This window comes from Sarcophilus harrisii, chromosome 2 (assembly GCF_902635505.1).
Source record: "Sarcophilus harrisii chromosome 2, mSarHar1.11, whole genome shotgun sequence".
NCBI lineage: Eukaryota > Metazoa > Chordata > Mammalia > Dasyuromorphia > Dasyuridae > Sarcophilus > Sarcophilus harrisii.
This window is the reverse complement of record NC_045427.1, coordinates 432,845,327-432,865,143: the sequence shown is the minus strand read 5'-3', so window position 1 is coordinate 432,865,143 and position 19,817 is coordinate 432,845,327. Positions and strand designations below refer to the sequence as shown.

At 38.8% G+C, this 19,817-nt stretch overlaps 1 protein-coding gene across 1 annotated transcript in view; it reads left to right on the top strand.

Annotated features, from left to right (window-relative positions):
• Window positions 1–19,817, top strand: part of EFCAB8 (EF-hand calcium binding domain 8) — a 143,586-nt gene that overhangs the window by 74,991 nt on the left and 48,778 nt on the right. The window contains exons 17-21 of the mRNA XM_031954095.1: window positions 618–845; window positions 1,385–1,455; window positions 3,354–3,532; window positions 4,641–4,888; window positions 5,614–5,760. Of these exons, the coding sequence (XP_031809955.1) occupies window positions 618–845; window positions 1,385–1,455; window positions 3,354–3,532; window positions 4,641–4,888; window positions 5,614–5,760 (873 nt within the window). The remainder of the gene's footprint in view (window positions 1–617; window positions 846–1,384; window positions 1,456–3,353; window positions 3,533–4,640; window positions 4,889–5,613; window positions 5,761–19,817) is intronic.

The window sequence follows — 19,817 nt, the reverse complement described above, 5'->3', positions numbered from 1 at the left end:
TTTCTTATAACATAGTAGTATTCCATTATATTTGTATAGCATAATTCTAACATACTCATTTATTCATTTTAGAAAATCTTTTTTTTTTCTTTTTGCTGAGGCAATTGGGGTTAAGTGACTTGCCGAGGGTCACACAGCTAAGAAGGGTTAAGTGTCAGGCCACATTTTCATTCAGGTCCTCCTGACTCCAAGGCTGGTACTCTATCCACTGTGACATCCAACTGCCCCCTAACATGCTCATTTTAAAGATAAAGAAATGGAGGCCCTGAGAGGGCAGTGTGGCTTATTCAGTGTTATTCAGTAAGTAGTTAAAGGAAAGAGGACAACCCTCCTATTCTGATATGTGTGGTGTTATACCTGTTCTCTCTTGTGTGGAGCCTTTAATGACCAGGTTATCAGCTGGGGAATAGGGTGCTCTGGGGGTAGAACTATCTTGGGTCAGACACCAGGTGGGATAGCTTTGGCTCCAGGGCTACATCTTAATTTCAAGCACAGCTCATCGGGATATCTGTTTATTGTAGTCTACTATTGTAAATATGCCCGTGTCCTTTCTAATGGAGTCTAACCCTGCGTGTGGCAAGGAAGGCCCCTGGGCTTCCCAGATCTGTTCTCAGTAGGTGGTGAGCGGTGGCCTGAATGGCTTGATAAGCGTGTGGGAGTTGGTGACAGGGAAGAAGGTGAAAGAGTTTCCAGTATCAGAGTCCAAGGATGTGGAGCTCACAGCGATGGCCCTGGATGAGCTGGAGCGGTGCCTCCTCACCGGCATGAGAAATGGGACAGTCAAGATGTGGAATTTTACCCTCGGGGTCTGCCTGTTGAACTTTCCCAATCCAGACCAAATGGAGGTCAGTCTTCCCAAGGGCTGTAAGTGTGGAAAGGTTGTAGGCAAGGCTCTGAGCTATCATGTGTGTAGGGTACCCCCAGGATATATAAAATCTATTCATTGATACAGATCAACCACTCACTCCTAACTCACAGTTTAGAGAGTTTCCTGGGTCACTGAGCAGTTAAATAACTTGCCTCAGGTCACACAGCCAATATTTATTAGAGGCAAGACTCAAACCCAGGTCTTCCTGACTCCCAAATTGTTGTGCAGTTGGTTCTGACTCTTTGTGACCCTATTTGGGGTTTTCTTGGCAAAGGTACTGCAGTAGATTGTCATTTCCTTCTCCAGTTCATTTTACAGATGAAGAAACTGAGGCTCAGATCAAATGACTTGGCAGAGCCACCTAGTTTATTCAGAATCACCACTTGAAACCAGATCTTTCTTGACTTAATATCTTCACCAGCCGATCCTGTTTTCACTACATACTTGGGGCATCCACATATGGCTCTTTTTTCAGGGGTAGCTGAGAAAAACTGGTTTTCTTTATTCTCTTAATAGATCAATGGAATCACTCATGTGAATGGGATATTCTATGTGGCAGGGTGGAATAAGAGGATCACTTGGTACCTGTAAGTAGCAAGTATCTGGTCATGAAGGCTTGTGTTCCCCTTGAGCACTATCCCCTGCATGCTGCCTCTCTTTTCTATTCCTCTCTGTCCTTGCTTCATCCAAATAGTTGTAATATTGGCCAGAGAGTTGATTCCTTGGGGACACTATCCCCTCTGTAATATTGACTTGTAAGGAAAGTCAATTAGAAGCTGTATATTCAGGTCTTCCTACATTTAGAATGCTATTCTGGGGATTGAGGAGCAATTAAAGATCAATAAGGCCAGTCACACTACTTTCCCAGAGTTTACACTCTGCAGTGAGGGGGTCATGATACACATGTACAAGGATCCCACAAAATGCAATACTGTATAATGTTTGTAGTACAAAATGGAGTATAAGATCCTCAAGAGAAGTAAAGAATGATAATTGAAATTAGAGAAAAATCATTTCTGGATCTTGATATGTTAATCTTTTAGAATGAAGAAGAGATTAAATTTAATAAGAATAGATGTGAAGTTCTATAAGTTTTTAAAAAAGCTGCCTAGGTAGAGGATAGGAAAGGCAGAACTAGAGAGTAATTTTTGATTAAAAAGTCCCTGGGTTTTAATGACTATAAGCTCAATAGTCAACAATACTAAAAAAATAAAAAAAAAACCCCAAAACCCCAAACAAATCTCAAAACTCAACCAAACAAAACCCCACTATTTTGATCTTATGCTTCATTCATTTATTTATTCATTAAATAAACTGAACTCTTTTTTACCTTCTGACTCTGAGATTATCTGAATCTTGGACAAAGGGGTCACAATTACAGTAAGAAAGAATATGAATCACTATAGAGGAGAACTTAAAACATTTAAAGCTGTCTGACAGTAAAATGAGTCAGATCATGAGACTTTGGGCTCTCTTCACATCATGGAAGGTGCTTGAACACTTTATTTTTTTTTAATTTTTTATTTAATAGCCTTTTATTTACAGGATATATACATGGGTAACTTTAAGATTAAAATTCCAAACCTTTGTTCATTTTCACCTCTTACCCCCCCCCAAATGGCAGGATGACCAGTAGATTTAAATATTTAAAATATAACTTAGATAACAATAAGTATACATGTCAAAATTATTTTGCTGTAAAAAAAATCAGACTCTGAATTATTTACAATTATTTGAAGGAAATCAAAAATGCAGGGTATAAATATAGGGATTAAATTCAATGTAATTGTTTTTAGTATCTCCCAAGTTCTTTTTTCTGGGTATGCTACGCAATGCCCATTAGAAATGATTTGGTTGATCCTTGGAGGATGGCCTGATCCATCAGAACTGGTTCATCTAGATTTTGGGAAGTATATAATGATCTCCTGGTCCTGCTCATTTCCTAGCATCAGTTCTTAAGTCTCCAGGCCTTCTGAAATCATCCTGTTGGTTTTCTTACAGAACAGTAATATTCCATAATTTTCATATACCCAATTTATTCAGCCATTCTCCAACTGTCTATTCAGTTTCCAGTTTCAGCCACTAAAAAAGGGGCCACAAACATTCGACATAAGGTCCCTTTTCTTTTAATTTTGGGATATAATCCCAGTAGTAAACCTGGATCAAAGGGATCAGTTTGTCTTTTTGGCTAGATCCAAACTACTCTCCAAAATGGTTGGATTCGCTTGAACACTTTCTTAGGCTCAGTGACCACTTTGGCATGTGATACAAAGGATTCCTTGGTTCAGGTAGTGGTTGAGCTGGGGGACTTCAGAGATCCTTCTGAACTCTTGAGGTTCTGTGATTTTAGGTTAGAGGAAAGGTTTGATGTGAGAAGCAGATCACCCCAGGTGGCTTTAGTCACCAGAGCCTTGCTGAACTTCATGGGAACTCTGATGTAGGAAAGTACCTCTGCTTTTGGCTGATGACTAATGGTTTGTCCCAGGTATCAAAACAAAGAAGTTATCCCCTTGTTTGACCACTGGCCTTACTTTCACACTGAGGATATCCTGTGTCTGGCCAAATACCGTAGCAACATCCTGGGATCAGCTTCCTATAATGGTGACATCTTCATCTGGAATGTCAGCTGGGGGAAGCCCTTTGTTCATTTTAATGCTTCAAAGAGTCCCCTTTAAGCCCAACAAAATTTATTTAACCTTGAATTCCATTTCAATTTTTTTTTTTTTTTGGCTGAGGCAATTGGAGTAAGCAACTTGCCCAGGGTCACACAGGTAGGAAGTATTAAATGTCTAAGGTCAAATGTGAACTCAGGTCCTCTTGACTTAAAGGCTGGTGCTCTATCCACTGTGCCACCTGGCTGCCCCTCTAATTCAATTTCCTAACTGTTGAGATAGTGGGAATTTTGAACTGTGCCCTAAGTGGGGTTCAGGAAAACTGATAACTGGATAAATTGAAAGAATGGGCCAGGGGGCAGTGATTAGAAATCCAACTTTTTCTCTTCCTTCACCTCCCCTCTCCTTTCTTTTCTTTCCCCTTTCCCCTTTCTCCCTTCCCCTTTTCCTTTCAGAGAATGGTTCTTTCCATCTACCCTAGGCTAGAAGTGCAACAGGCACCCTCGGGTCTGATCTCACATTATTAACACAAGAGCTTTGACATTCTTTGTTTTGGATGTGGGCTGGCTTGCTCCTTTTTTGGCCAGGCTAGTGTTCTCTCCTTCTGGAGACTCACCATACTATAGTTTTGGACTTAGAGGAGACACTGAATTGATTTTAGCCCTACTGCAGTTCAGGACTTTGAATTCAACAAATGTAGTTTTGTTCTATGTTAAAATATTAGAGCTGGAAAGTATTTGAGATCACCAACTCTCCCTGTCTTATAGATGTGGAAAATGGGGCCCAGAGAGAAGCGACGTGTTCACACATTGTTAGTAATAGAGGACCTGAGTTTAGAACCCAGATCTTGTGACTTTCAGTTGCCCCCCCCCCTGCAGCCCACCACTCACTTCTCTACCAGATGCTCTTCATAGGCTCATAGTCTTAGAGCTGGGAAGGACCTTAGAGGTCTTCTGTCCGACCCAACATATAAACATATTGCAGATGGCAAAACTGGGACCCAGAGATTGGCCAAGGTCATCTATGCCAGATGTCAGAGCTGGGTTTGGAGGCTAGGTCCTCTGACTCCCGACATGGTGCTTTCCACTCTGCTGCCCTCTCTCCCCCTCTCAGCAAGCATCCAGCCTGAGGAGCCATTCAAATTCAAGTCCTTATGGTAGGATTTCTTTCTTTCTTATGGGAGCAGGTCTTCAAAGAGGAGGATCGTGTGATGCTTGCTGATTTGGTGAACAAGAATATTGGGGGCAAGAAGACCTGGGCAAAAAAGTCCCTCTGGAGGCCCATGAGTGGGGCTTCTTCCCAGACTCAGAAGCCTGAGATCCGCAGAAACCTGACCTCTGCCCCACCTGCGTTGAGAAACACAGAAGGAAAGAGTGCAAAGGAGTTATCATTCCAATTCAAATTGCAGGTGGGACTCCCTAAAGAACAATTAAAATCCCTTGTGCAGGTTAACTTCTTTTCAAAGCCCTTTCCCATTTAGTGTCTGTTTTATTCCTCACAACAGTCCTGACAGACAGAGGTAAGCAGGACAGATGATGATCCCCATTTTGTAGCGGAGGAAATTGAAGGCTAGAGTCCTGAAATGTCCTACCCAAGATCATACCACCCTTACGGTAAAGTCCAGTATGGAATCCCTGGGGGCCCTCTCCTCTATGTCTAGAGGGCTTCTCTTTACTCCATGCTGAAGTATAATACCATTTCTCTGGCTTCTGTTTTCATTGATGTTTTCATATAGGCTGCCTAATTTTGTCTGCTCTACCTAATTTCTTTTAGGATATACCTGGTTTCTTTTAGACTCTGCCCGGTTTATTTCTGTCTGGGCTGAATGGAGTGGCTGCTGTTCCATGATCAGTAAGGCTTTCACAACCGTCCCAACTGCTGAGTTTCTCCTTCAATCCTCCTCTCCCTTGTGAGGGAATACCATAGGTGGGAAGGAAGAAGGGGCACGGAGGGAATCACTGTGACTACCATTCCTTTCCTTCCTGGGTTATCTCCCCCCACTCCCACATCAGCTGATGTGGGCCCTGCATGGAATGGGGCAGCATTCCTTCAAGGATCTCAGGTTGCCCCAGAGAAATAACAGGGGCTTGTGTGTGTGGGGGGGTGGGGTAGGATGCTCCTCTTTTTTTACAGAAACCTTGCAGCGGTGTCAACTCTAAGGGAGTGAATGGAACGAAACATCAAAGCAAAACTTGGACCTGGAGCAAAAATAAGCAGAAAGAAAATGAGGATTATACTAGGCAGAAAGAAAAGAAAGACTCAGTGGCGTCTGTGGAGAAGGTTGGCTAAGCTCATCGGGGGGGTCCGTTTCTCAAACTATGGCAAGATCTGCTTGGGCATCTGTCCATTTCTAATCCCAGGGGATGGGGGTAGTGGGGATCACAGAGACCAGTTTTCTCTGTCACCCTGAATGCTTTGGGTAATTATGAGTTTAGGTGACGGCTTAGGTAGTGGTGTTTTCTGCCATTTTTAAACTCAGTTAGTGGTTCCAATCTCTAGGAACAACTGTTGACAAAAAGAGGTGGAGGAGAAGAGCTGGTGTGGCCATGGCATTACTTAGTCAGGGAGCATTAATCAAGTAGCTAGTATGTGTCAGGCACTATGCTCAGTGCTGGGGATATAAAGAACAATGTGAAACAATTCTTGCCCTCAAGGAACTTCTTATAATGGGGGTATAATGTGTTCATATGGACATACATGTACACACATACATACAAAATAAATACACACACATATGTTAATTCTGAGAGGGAGGAAGGAGCGTTTATGTGCTCAGATATGTTATGCCATGGCTCTATCTCCTGGGAGCTAGCTGGCCTATATAAGAAGTATAACTGTTTTGTTGAATCTGTATCTGGGAAGAAAAAGTAGAAATAAGGTTCAAACACCTTTGATTGCAAAATAAACTATTTGTGGGGAGTTTATGGGGTGTAGGGGAAAGAGACCTGGATTGGCAGTCAGAGGACATGGCATCCCACTTTTTAAGTGCCTGTGTGGCTTTGGGCAAATCACTTTTTCTGTAAAATGGTGGGATTGAACCAAATGACCTCTAAGAACCCTTTCACTTCCAGATCTCATTACTCTTGGGTCAGGTTATCCCCTGGGTACCTTCTCTGAAATTGTGCTATGATGCTCTCCCTATTTTGGGCTCTGGATGGAATTTTTCTGCACAACCTAAGATCACTATGGCTTCAAGGTCCTGGGGGGAGAGTAGGGCGGGGCAGTAGGAAAAGCCCTAGAGCTGGAATCCCAACTGAGCATCTTTTACTAGTTTTAGACTTTTTTTCCACATACCACAACCAAGTACTCTTTGGTATCTTTTTCCAGTTTGCCTGCTTCTTTGTGGCTCAGCTAGATTGTATAATTTTGGAAATACTTTTACTTCTCTGCCCCTGGATCCCCAAACGTGGGTGTCTGTCATTTCCCCCTTTCTGGTACTCCCTGTCATTTTAATATTTTGGAGTTTCTATTTCCTTATTTGTAAAACAGGGGAAATAATTCGTTCACTCCCTCCCTCACAGGCTGGTTGTGAAGAGAATGCTTTGTAAACATTAAAATGCTAAGAACATGAAAATTTATTATTATTACATCTGAATATAGTGACATGAGTCAGAATCATGGTTCTTCCACCAAGCCTGGTGGAATTCAATTGAATAGATTTATTAAATACCTATTATGGCACCCTCTGATATTTGACAAGCAACAGTGGGTAAGTAACCTAATCTCTTAATATCTTGAGCAACTAAGATTGGATGTTCTGTGTTGCTAACTTGCATTGATGGAGAGAGCTGAGAAAATTCAGGGAAAGGGGCCTGATAGATATTTGATTAGGGACCCCAAGGATCATGGGACATATGCTTGGGTGATACTTTGCCATAGGAACCTAAGAATTAGGTCCACCAGTTATATCAAAAGAGGGAAACATTTTGATTGTTCTTCCTAATGACTGGCAGCAGTGCCCTGCACTCAGTGGTGTACTGACAAATGTTTAATAATTGACTCTCTGAGGGAAAATTATATTCAATACACACCTTAAAATTTAATTAGCATTATTAAGATTTTCTCCATTATTTAAGTATAGACAACCCTCAAAAGAAAGCAAGCCTTCATTTGTAACATCATCTGAGTTTCGAGGTGTATATGCTCATTCTGAAAGTAATAATTGCTTACATTTATATAGCTCTTAACCATGTGCTGGGCACTATGCCAAGCACTTTCCAATTACCTTATTTGATCCTCACAACAATTCTGGGAGGTAGGTGTTATGATAATAACACCATTTTATAGATGAGAAAACTGCAACACACTGTTTTAAGAGCTTCATTCTGAGACACACAACTAATAAGTGCTTTGGTTAGATTTGAACTTCGATCTCCCTGACTCCAGGTCTATCCTATTCACTGTACCACCTAACTTCAATTAAAAATTTAACATATCTTTTTTCAAGGGTGCTCCAATACAAACCTGCCACCTTTCTTAGTAGATATCCTATTAGTGCATGAACAATTCCTGAATTATGACTGCTTTTGAGGTACAATACAATTCTATACATATTAAATTCCATACCATAACATGTTCATCTTTTCCTCAATTTATGAATATTTCCTCAGATTTAATATTGAACTTAAATCTACTTTTCTGTAACTTATTACTGAGTAGTCCAAGTTGTGCCTGCAGAGACTAATCTGAGTATCTGCTTCCCTACACCTCTTTTAATATTTTAAATAGTAACAAATGTAATAGATAATAATTATAATAAATATAACATATACTTATATGTAATATAAAATATATATTACACATAATATGTATTAATAAATCACTAGTTCATTTGCATAATATTTAAAGATTTTTTTCCCAAAGTGCTTTTTATATGCTATCTAATTTGATACAGCAACTTTGTAAGGTAGGTGCTATTTCTACTCAAAGATGAGCAAACTGAGGCTCTGAGGTGATGTCGTTTACCCAGGATCATACAATTAGTGGGTTTTAAAAATAGGATTTGAAATTAGGTCTTCCCAAATCAGTCTTGCACTCTATTCATTATGCTGTTTAGTTGCCAGACAAAACTGCTCTCTTGTCTCCCTCCTTTTAAATCTCCACTAGATTCTTTCTTTCTAGAATATCCCTGGTACCTTCATCTGATTTTTTATGATATAGTTTCTAATTATTTCTCTGTTGTTGTCAATATCTTCTAGACATGCTTTAGTTTATTCTTATTAGAATTCAGTTTCTAGAGCTGAGAGCAGTAGCCTGGATGGGATATGAGGAGAGAGGACAATTGGACTTTAGTCTTCATCTTGGATACTAGACTTTTATACGTTTTGTAATACAACTGAATACTTTCCTTTTTTATACATTTTGTACATCCATTTGAACGCCCTTCTTTATGTCAGGATTAGTTTCATTTTTGTCTTAGTATTTCCAGCACCTGGCATTGTATTCTGGCACATAGTAGGCATGAAAATAAATATTTCTTGGTTGATGGATTGATGTAACCTAAAATATTGCTGGCCTTTTTTTGGGTACAGTCATGATCAATACATTAAACATGCTATATCATGTACCCTGCAGAGCTACGACTGCCCCTGAAGTATTTCAGAGAACCAGAATGAAAAATTTGCCAATAGATTTTCAGGCATTTCAGTCATGACCCATTTGGGGTTTTCTTGCCAAAGATACTGGAGGAATTTATTATTTCCTTCTCCAGCTTATTTTACAAATGAGGAAACTGAGGCAAATATAGCTTAGAATCACATAGTGTCTGAGACCAGATTTGTATTTGGTCTTCCCGACTCCAGATGTGGTGCTCTATCCACTGCACCATCTAGTTGCCCATTACCAGTAGATAAATAAATCAAGAATTGACCTATTTTTGAAGGTAAAATGAAAGTGTATATGTGTGAGGAGGAGTAGGGAGATGGAAATGGGGACGAGAAGAAAATTGTACCAGTAGTTACATTTTTGCAGGCTGATACCATGAGGTCCTTGTTTGAGGCTTTAGGAATAGTAGATGACAACTTCACAAATATTTATCTTTTTTCACTATGTCATTCCTATTATTAGACCTTGTATTTGTTTGGCATTTTATATATTTCCTAAGAACTTTTGCATTTGATCCCTTACCAAATCCCTGTGAGGTCAGAGTTTTATTATGGGTCAGAGTTTTATTATGCACATTTGACAGATGAAGCAACTGAGGAAAATGGGAAAGGACTTGCCCAAAATCATATGAATTAGTAACAAAATTAGGGCTAGTATCAAAGAGTTGAAAAGGAACCTTAGAAGTAATTTACTTCAATCTGTATATATAAGAACAAAAATTCCAGCCACATTCCATTGAGGAGCCTTTCTATCTCCTAAAACAACTGTTTTCCCCTTTAGGGAAGGAAATAGGCATTTAGAGAGTGTCTGCTGTACTTTGTACTAAGTGCAGATATTGTCTCCTTTATTCTTCGTTCTTGCTCTAACTCCCCCCTTTGTCTCCCTGTTTATTTCCTTCTTTTGAACTGAAACATGTTTTTCTGAATTTTCCACCCATTCTGCCTTCTGGGTTTGAGCAGAACAAGTTTATAATCTTCCTTTCACTTCATAGCCCTTCAAATATATTGCCTCAAAAGTGGATTCTTTCTCATTTGAGTAAGCAGAGAGCAAGATGACTGTTTGAATTGCATATGCAGAGAGAAAGCAACACACACAGTGGCAGCTGTGAACAATAGATTGAAGGGAAAAAGGAGGTGGATTGAAAAATCTGGAGAGTGATCTATAGAGTCAGACAAGAAGACAGAGGATGAGGAGGTGGAGAGAGAGTAGGACAGACACACACTGAGATAGAGAAGGAGGAAGGGAGAGATTTCAGTTTAAATATGGACTAACTAGTCTCTGATGTTCCTAACAATTCTTGAAATTCTGGGTCCTGTCATCAATGAAGATGGCAATCACATCCCTCTAGCCCACCCCTTTTATCATGACATAGTTCTCTCTTCAAGAGAAACATTCCTTGTTCCTTCAGCTGATCCTCTTTTTAACATGGTCTCCTCCTCTCCTCATTTTTTTTTTCCTTGTTAGATACCCTGGGCCAGGAGTTTTTAACATGGAATCTATGAACTTGTTTTGATTAAAAATATATTTTTTTGATCATCATATTTCAGAATAATTATTTTCTCTTTGTATTTTGTTTTATTCATTTTGGAGAGAGTGTAGTTTTCACCAGACTGCCAAAGGGAGTCTTTACATTTACACAAAAAATGATTAAGGACCCCTTGGCTAAGTGATCCCCAAATTCCAGGCTGTTTTATCTAGAAACTCCTGTGTCTTATTCCCTCTGTGTCTTGTATAATCTTATTGTAGTTCAATTTGTTTGTTGCTCTTTTGTTCTCGCTGTGGTTTGCTTTCTAAGTTGATCTCTGGCTCTGGTTTGGATTTAGAGTCTCTGTGACTGTTTTTGTGCACACACACACACACACACACACACACACAAAAAAAAAACACTCTCTCACTCACTGTCTCTGTCTCTTTCTCTCTCTGTTTCTGTCTCTCTGTCTGTCTGTCTCTCTTCTCTCTGTCTCTGTTTCTCTTTCTCCTCTCTGTCTCTGTCTCTTTTCTGTCTCTGTTTCTTTTCTATGTTTCTGTCTTTTCTCTCTTTCTCTGTCTCTCTGTCTCTCTCTAATCCCCCCCGCCTTTAGTCTCTTAATCTATTGTTCCCTGTACAGCTGTGTCTCTTACTTTTCCTATATGAGTGTGTTTCTTTGTATGTGTGTGTCTCCATGTGTGTACCTTTATCTCAATCTCTTTGTGACTTTCTCTGTGTTTGTTTCTGTGTGTCTTTGTCTCTGCCTTTGTGTGTCTCTAGTTCTGTTTGTTTCTGGGTCTGTTAGGCTCTGTAGATGGGTCTCTGCTCTGACTCTGTCTCTGAGCAGATCTCTGACTTGTATCTCTCTGTTTCTTTTTGTGTGATTGCCTGTATTCGTCCATTTCTGTTTTTTGGGTTAAATGTGTCTATTTCTGTTCCTATATATCTTGCCTCTTTGTAGGTATCTGTCTCTGTATGGAGTTATTTCTCTGTGTAGATGTGTGTGTGTGTGTGTGTGTGTGTGTGTGTGTGTGTGTGTGAATGCATAGATGAGACCTTATGTGTAGGTATGAATGTGTGTGTTTCTTTACATCTCTGGGTGTTTTTCTCTGGGTATGTTTCTAGGTGTTTACATGTTTGTTTCTTGGCACATGTTTCTGGGTAGGTGAATGTCTGTTCCTGTGTCTTTTTGTGGTTCTATCTCTCATGTGCCTCTGTGTGTGTACTTAGTTCAGTGTGGCTCTGTGGGTCTTTGCATGTGCCTGTTTGATGGTCTGTATGTGGGCATCTGTGTATAAGTGACTGGTTGTGTTTCTGTGTGTGCCAGTGAGTGGGTGTTATATTGCTTACTTCCTTGTATAAATGTGAATCTCTGAATGGACTCTATGGTTGTGTGTGTCTGTGTATTTCTTTGTGGACATGTCTGTCTGTAAGTTTTTTTGTGGATGTATTTGTCTCTGTATATTTATATGTGTACTTTTTTGTGGAGCTATATGACTGTATGGGTTATATGACTATATGACTAAGTGGCTCTTTGTTGCTGTCTGTATCTCTCGGAGTGTGTGTGTGTGTGTGTGTGTGTGTGTGTGTGTGTGTGTATAACTTTCTTTATATCTATGCACATTTCTGCCTCAGTATGTTTTTGTCCCTAGAGATGGCAGAGGCATGTCTCTGTATTTGTAAATAATCTCATCTACATGATTTCACGCCTTTCTGCATTAGCACATCTCTGTCTTTGGATACATAGGAAATTTTCTTCTCTTTCTGTGTATACTCTTGACTCCTTTCTTTGTGCATGCATTTCTCTACCATTTTGTATGTTGATTTCTGTCTGTGGTTTTCTCTGCCCATGTGTGAGAACACATATCATTGTGTGTCATTGTATTGGTGTGTCCCTCTATCCTTGTGTGCGCACATAGGTGTGTGTATCTGTCCTTCTGTATATGTTTTCTTCTGCCCCTGTGTACCTCTGCCCCATGACTTTTGCATCTCTCTGTTCCTTTGTGTGTCTCTGTCTCCACGTAACTCTTTTCTGTCTCTGTGGCTCTCTGTCCTACATGTATGTCTGTTTTTCCTTTTGTGTGTTGCTTTATATACTTTTTGTTTGTTTCTCTGTTTAGGTATCTTTGTTTCTCTGTACAATAATATTTCTTTATGTTCAGAAGTGCCTGTGTATGTGTTTTATCTCTCAGTTTGTATATCTATTTGCTTGTTTGTTTTTTTGAGAGGTAATTGGTGTTAAGTGACTTGCCCAGGGTCACATAGTATGTATTAAGGCCGCATTTGAACTCAGATTCTTCTAACTTCAGGCCTGGTGCTCTATCTACTACCATCTAACTGCTCCTTCATTTGTATAGCTTTGTATGCATCTTTGTTTCTGTGTTTAGCTGTGGTTTCGGTGTGTGATTTTCTCTAGCAGAGTGTGAGTGTGTGTGTGTGTAGGATTGTATCTGTGAGGCTGTGGTTGTCTCTGTATGCACAGGCTTCTCTCTATGCACACATCTCTGTGTGTATGTCAGTGCCTTTGTATCCTTGAGGGTAGCCGTGTTGCTTTTGTAAATGTCTGGCCATGTGGCAGTGTCTCCCTGTGACTGCGAGTGTCTGTATGTGCCATGGGCGCATCTTGCACACAGGGAGTGCTCTGTCTCTATGTGTCTATGTGTGAATGTATGCTTGGAAATCCTTTTGTGTCTTTGTATGTGTTTGTATTAGTTTCTATGTGTGACTGTCTGCGGTTCACTTTGTGGCTGCTTCTCTGTAGTTATGTATGCCTTTCTATGTGTATGAATCTTTTTCTTTGAGAATGGACTTGTGTGTGTGTGTGTGTGTGTGTGTGTGTGTGTATGTGTGTATGTGTGTCCCTTTCGGTACATGAATGTACATCTCTCCTTTATTGTTATGTGGTATGTCTGCATGCTCTTTGGTGGGGCTAGGTGTGTTCTATTTCTCTTTCTAGGGATAAACGCACATTTCTTTCAGTCTCTGTGTATGTATCTCTGTGGGTATGCATTCTGTTTTGGTGGACACACAGCTTTGGGTGGAGACGTCTCTATATCTGCACGTAGGTCACCAGCGCTTGCGATTGTCTCTTTCTGTGTGTGGTCACACCTCTGGGTGCACGTTTCTGTGTCAGCATGGTCATGCCTCTGGGTGTGCAGGGGACACATCTGTTTGTGTGGGCATGTCTCTGTGTATCTATAGGGCATGACTTTGTGCAGACCTCATTTTGTCTCTGCCGCTGGTTGGTTTCTGTACATGATTATTTTTCTGGCTGAGTGGGTCTTAGTATGCACCTTGTATTTACATACTCATTGTCTTTGAATGAGCACAACTCTCTGTGTGACCGTGCACGTGCGTTCATGTCTCTGTTGTTGGTCGTGTAGGTATTTGTGTCTGTGGGTATCTGACTACTTCTGTGTATACTTATCATTATCTCTGTTTCAGTGTGGATAAGTCTTTTTGTGTGGTTGTGCTGATTTCTGTATATGACTATGTTTTTCACTTCATGGCTATAGGTGTGTGCACATAGTTCTGTCCGTGTGTGTGCGCATCTATTTTTTTTTTTTTTTGTCTGTGGGAAGACATGTTTATGTGAGGTTTATGGGTCTGTGTGAGGATTGTAGTATATGTCACTGTGTGTGGATCGCTGAGTATGACTGTGTGTCAGTCATTTGGGATTTTTGGATGGGTGGCTGGCAATGGATTTCTGTCTGTTTCTCTAGAAGTGTGCCTGTTTCTCTGTGCAGTTTTCAATTTTTATGGGTGCCTCAGGTGTGTCTATTGTAGGATATGTATGTATACTTGTGTGTATGGTGCCTCTGGGTGTGTCTGTCATTGGATAGTATGGATACTTATGTATGTGAGTGTCTCTGGGTGTGTCTATAATTGGATATGTATGGGATATGTATGTATAATTGTGTGTATGGATGTATCTGAGTGGGTCTATCATTGGATATGTATGTATATATGTGTGTGTGTGTGAGTGCCTCTGGGTGTGTCTGTCATTGGATATATATGAATACATGTGTATATAACATTGGATATTATGTATATATATGAGTGTGAATACCTCTGGGTGTGTGTATATCACTGAATATTATGTATATATATACAGCCTCTGGGTGTGGCTATCATTGGATATGTATGTATATATGTGTGTGTGAGTGCCTCTGGGTGTGTGTATATATCACTGGATATTATATATATATATATATATATATATATGTGTGTGTGTGTGTGTGTGTGTGTGTGTGTGTATAAATACCTCTGAGTGTGTGTATATCACTGGATGTTATGTATATATGTGTGTATGGGTGCTTTGGGTGTGTGTATATCACTGGATATTATGTATATATGTGTGTATGAATACCTTTGGGTGTGTGTATATATATCATTGGATATTATATATATGTGAATATGAATACCTCTGAGTGTGTGTATATCACTGGATATTATGTATATGTGTGTGTATGGGTGCTCTGGGTGTATGCATATCACTGGATATTATGTATATATGTGTGTATGAATACCTTAGGGTGTGTATATATATATATATATCACTGGATATTATATATATGTGAATATGAATACCTCTGAGTGTGTATATATCACTGGATACTATGTATATGTATGTGTATGGGTGCTCTGGGTGTGTGTATATATCACTGGATATTATGTATATGTGTGTGTGTGAATATCTCTAGGTGTGTGTATATAACATTGGATATTATGTATATATGTGAGTGTGAATACCTCTGGGAATGTGTATATCACTGGACATTATGTATATATGTGTATATGAATACCTCTGGGTGTGTGTATATCACTGGATATTATGTATGTGTGTGTATGGGTGCCTCTAGGTGTGTGTATATATCACTGGATATTAATATATATATTTATGAATATGAATACCTCTGAGTGTCTGTATATATCACTGTATATTATATATATGTGAATATGAATATCTCTGAGTCTGTGTATATATCACTGGATATTATATATATGTGTGTGTGTGTGTGTGTGTGTGTGTGTGTGTGTGTGTGGTGTGTGTGTGTATGAATACCTCTAGGTGTGTATATATATATCACTGAATATTATGTATATATGTATGTATGAATATCTCTAGGTATCAGTGGATATTATACATATATGTGTGTATGGGTGCTCTGGGTGTGTGTATATCACTGGATATTATGGATATATGTGTGTATGAATACCTCTGGGTGTGTGTACATCACTGGATATCATGCATATATGTATGTATGGGTGCTGTGGTGTGTGTACTTCACTGGATATTATGTATATATGTGTGGATGAATACCTCTGGGTGTGTGTATATAAAATTGGATATTATGTACATATGTGAGGATGAATATCACTGGGTATGTGTATATCACTGGATATTATGTTTATATGCGTGTATGAATACCTCTGGGTGTGTGTATATACCACTGGATACGTATATGTGAATATGAATACCTCTGAGTGTGTGTATATATCACTGGATATTATATATATGTGTGTATGAATACCTCTAGGTATCACTGGATATTATGTATATATGTGTATATGGATGCTCTTGGTGTGTGTATATATTACTGGATATTATGTATATATGTGTGTATGAATACCTCGGGGTGTGTGTACATCCCTGGATATTATGTATATGTGTGTGTATGAATACCTCTGGGAGTGTGTACATCACTGGATATTATGTATATATATATATATGTATGGGTGTTCTGGGTATGTGTATATCACTGGATATTATGGATATATGTGTGTATGGGTGCTCTGGGTGTGTGTACATCACTGGATATTATGTATATATGTGTGTATGAATACCTCTGGATGTGTGTAGATTTCACTGGATATGATGTATATATGTGTGCGTGTGTACGGGTGCCTCTGGGTAAATATGAATACCTCTGAGTGTGTGTATATATCACTGGATATTATATATGTGTGTGTGTGTGTGTGTGTGTGTGTGTGTGTGTATGAATACCTCTAGGTTTGTGTATATATCACTGAATATTATGTATATATGTATGTATATCATTGAATATCATGTATATATGTGTGAGGGCTTCTGGATGTGTGTATATATCACTGGATATTATGTATATGTGTGTATGAATATCTCTGGGTGTGTGTACATATCACTGGATATTATATATATATATATATATATATATATATATATGAATATGAATACCTCTGAGTGTGTGTATATATCACTGGATATTATATATACATGTGAATATGAATACCTCTGAGTGTGTGTATATATCACTGGATATTATATATATATATGTGTGTGTGTGTGTGTGTGTGTGTGTGTGTGTGTGTATGAATACTTCTAGGTGTGTATATATATATATATATATATATATATATATATATATCACTGAATATTATGTATATATGTATGTATGAATATCTCTAGGTATCACTGGATATTATACATATATGTGTGTATGGGTGCTCTGGGTGTGTGTACATCACTGGATATCATGCATATATGTATGTATGGGTGCTGTGGTGTGTGTACTTCACTGGACATTATGTATATATGCGTGTATGAATACCTCTGGGTGTGTGTATATACCACTGGATACGTATATGTGAGGATGAATACCTCTGGGTATGTGTATATTACTGGATATTATGTATATATGTGTGTATGAATACCTCTAGGTATCGCTGGATATTATGTATATATGTGTATATGGGTGCTCTTGGTGTGTGTGTATATATTACTGGATATTATGTATATATGTGTGTATGAATACCTCGGGGTGTGTGTACATCCCTGGATATTATGTATATGTGTGTGTGTGAATACCTCGGGGTGTGTGTACATCACTGGATATTATGTATATATATATGTATGGGTGTTCTGGGTATGTGTATATCACAGGATATTATGGATATATGTGTGTATGGGTGCTCTGGGTGTGTGTACATCACTGGATATTATGTATATATGTGTGTATGAATACCTCTGGATGTGTGTAGATTTCACTGGATATGATGTATAGATGTGTGCGTGTGTATGGGTGCCTCTGGGTGAATATGAATACCTTTGAGTGTGTGTATATATCACTGGATATTATATGTGTGTGTGTGTGTGTGTGTGTGTGTGTGTGTATGAATACCTCTAGGTTTGTGTATATATCACTGAATATTATGTATATATGTGTGTATATCATTGAATATCATGTATATATGTGTGAGGGCTTCTGGATGTGTGTATATATCACTGGATATTATGTATATGTGTGTATGAATATCTCTGGGTGTGTGTACATATCACTGGATATAATATATATATATGAATATGAATACCTCTGAGTGTGTGTATATATCATTGGATATATGGATATATGTGTGTATGAATACCACTGGATGTGTGTACATATCACTGGATATATATATATATATATATATATATATATATGAATATGAATACCTCTGACTGTGTGTATATATCACTGGATATTATATATATATATGTGTGTGTGTGTGTATGAATACCTTTGGGTGTATGTGCATCACTGGATATTATGCATATATGTCTGTATGGGTGCTCTGGGTGTGTGTACATCACTGGATATTATGTATATATGTGTGTATGAATACTTCTGGGTGTGTGTAGGTATCACTGAATATTATGTATATATGTGTGTGTGTATGGGTGCCTCTGGATGTGTGTATATCATTGAATATCATGTATATATGTGTGAGGGCTTTTGGATGTGTGTATATGTCACTGGATATTATGTGTATGTGTGTGTATGGGTGCCTCTGGGTATGTGTATATCATTGAATATCATGTATATATGTGTGAGGGCTTCTGGGTGTGTGTATGTATCATTGGATATTATGTGTATATGGGTGTATGGGTGCCTCTTTGTGTGTGCACAATTGGATATGTATGCATATGTTTTAGTGCCTCTGGGTATGTGTATATAACATTGGATATGTTTATATGTAAATGTATATGAGTGCCTCTGTGTATGTATATACATCACTGGATATTTTATATATATGTGTGTGTGTGTGTGTGTGTGTGTGTGTGTATGGGTGCCTCTGGGTCTGTGTATATATCAGTGTATATTATGTATATATGTGTGTGTGTGAGTGCCTCTGGGGGTGTGTATATATCACTGGATATTATATATATGTGTGTGTGTGAGTGCCTCTGGGTGTGTGTATATATCACTGGATATTATATGTGTGTGTGTGTATATGAGTGCCTCTGGGTGTGTGTATATATCACTGGATATTATGTATATATTTGTGTGTGAATACCTCTGAGTGTGTGTATATCACTAGATATTAAGTATACATGTATGTATGGGCTTTGGGTATGGGTATGTGTCACTGGATATTATGTATATATGTGTGTATGGGTTCCTCTGGGTGGATGTATATGGCATGTGTGTATATATCACTGGATATGCATATATCTATGTTTTATGGGAGTGCCTGTGAGTGTGTCTATTATTGGATATGTATTTATACTGTGTGTGTGAGTGCCTCTAGGTATGAATATATAACACTGAATATTATGAATGTGTGTGTGTGTGAGTGCCTGTGGGTGTGTCTATCATGGGATATGTATGCATGTATACATGTGTGTGAGTACTTCTTAGTGTGTGTATATATCAATAGATATTATGTATTAATGTGTGTGTGAGTGTGTGTGTGAGAGAGAGTGCCTCCTCTTATGTCTGTTATTGGATATGTATGTATGTATAGTTGTGTGTATGGATGCATCTGTGTGGATCTATCATTGGGTATGTATGCATGTATGCATACATGTATGTGGAGTGCCTCTGGGTTTGTCTATCATGGGATATATATGTATACATGTTTGTGTGAGTGACTCTGCATATGTCTATCATTAGCTATGAATGTACACTTTTGTGTGAGTGCCTCTGGGTGTGTCTGTTATTGGATATGTATGAATATATATGGGTGTGTTAGGGCCTCTGGGTGTGTCTATATATCATCGGAAATTATGTATATATGTGTGTGTTTATGTGTCTGTGTAAGTGCCTCTGGGCATGCTTATCATTGAATATGTATGTATATGTGTGTCAGTGCCTGTGGGTATGTATATAACACTGGATATTATGTATATATGTGTGTATGAGTGCCTCTGGGAGTGTCCATCATTGGATATGTGTGTATATATGTGTGTGTGTGTGTGTGTGTGTGTGTGAGGGTCTCTGGGTGTGTCTAACATGGGATATAT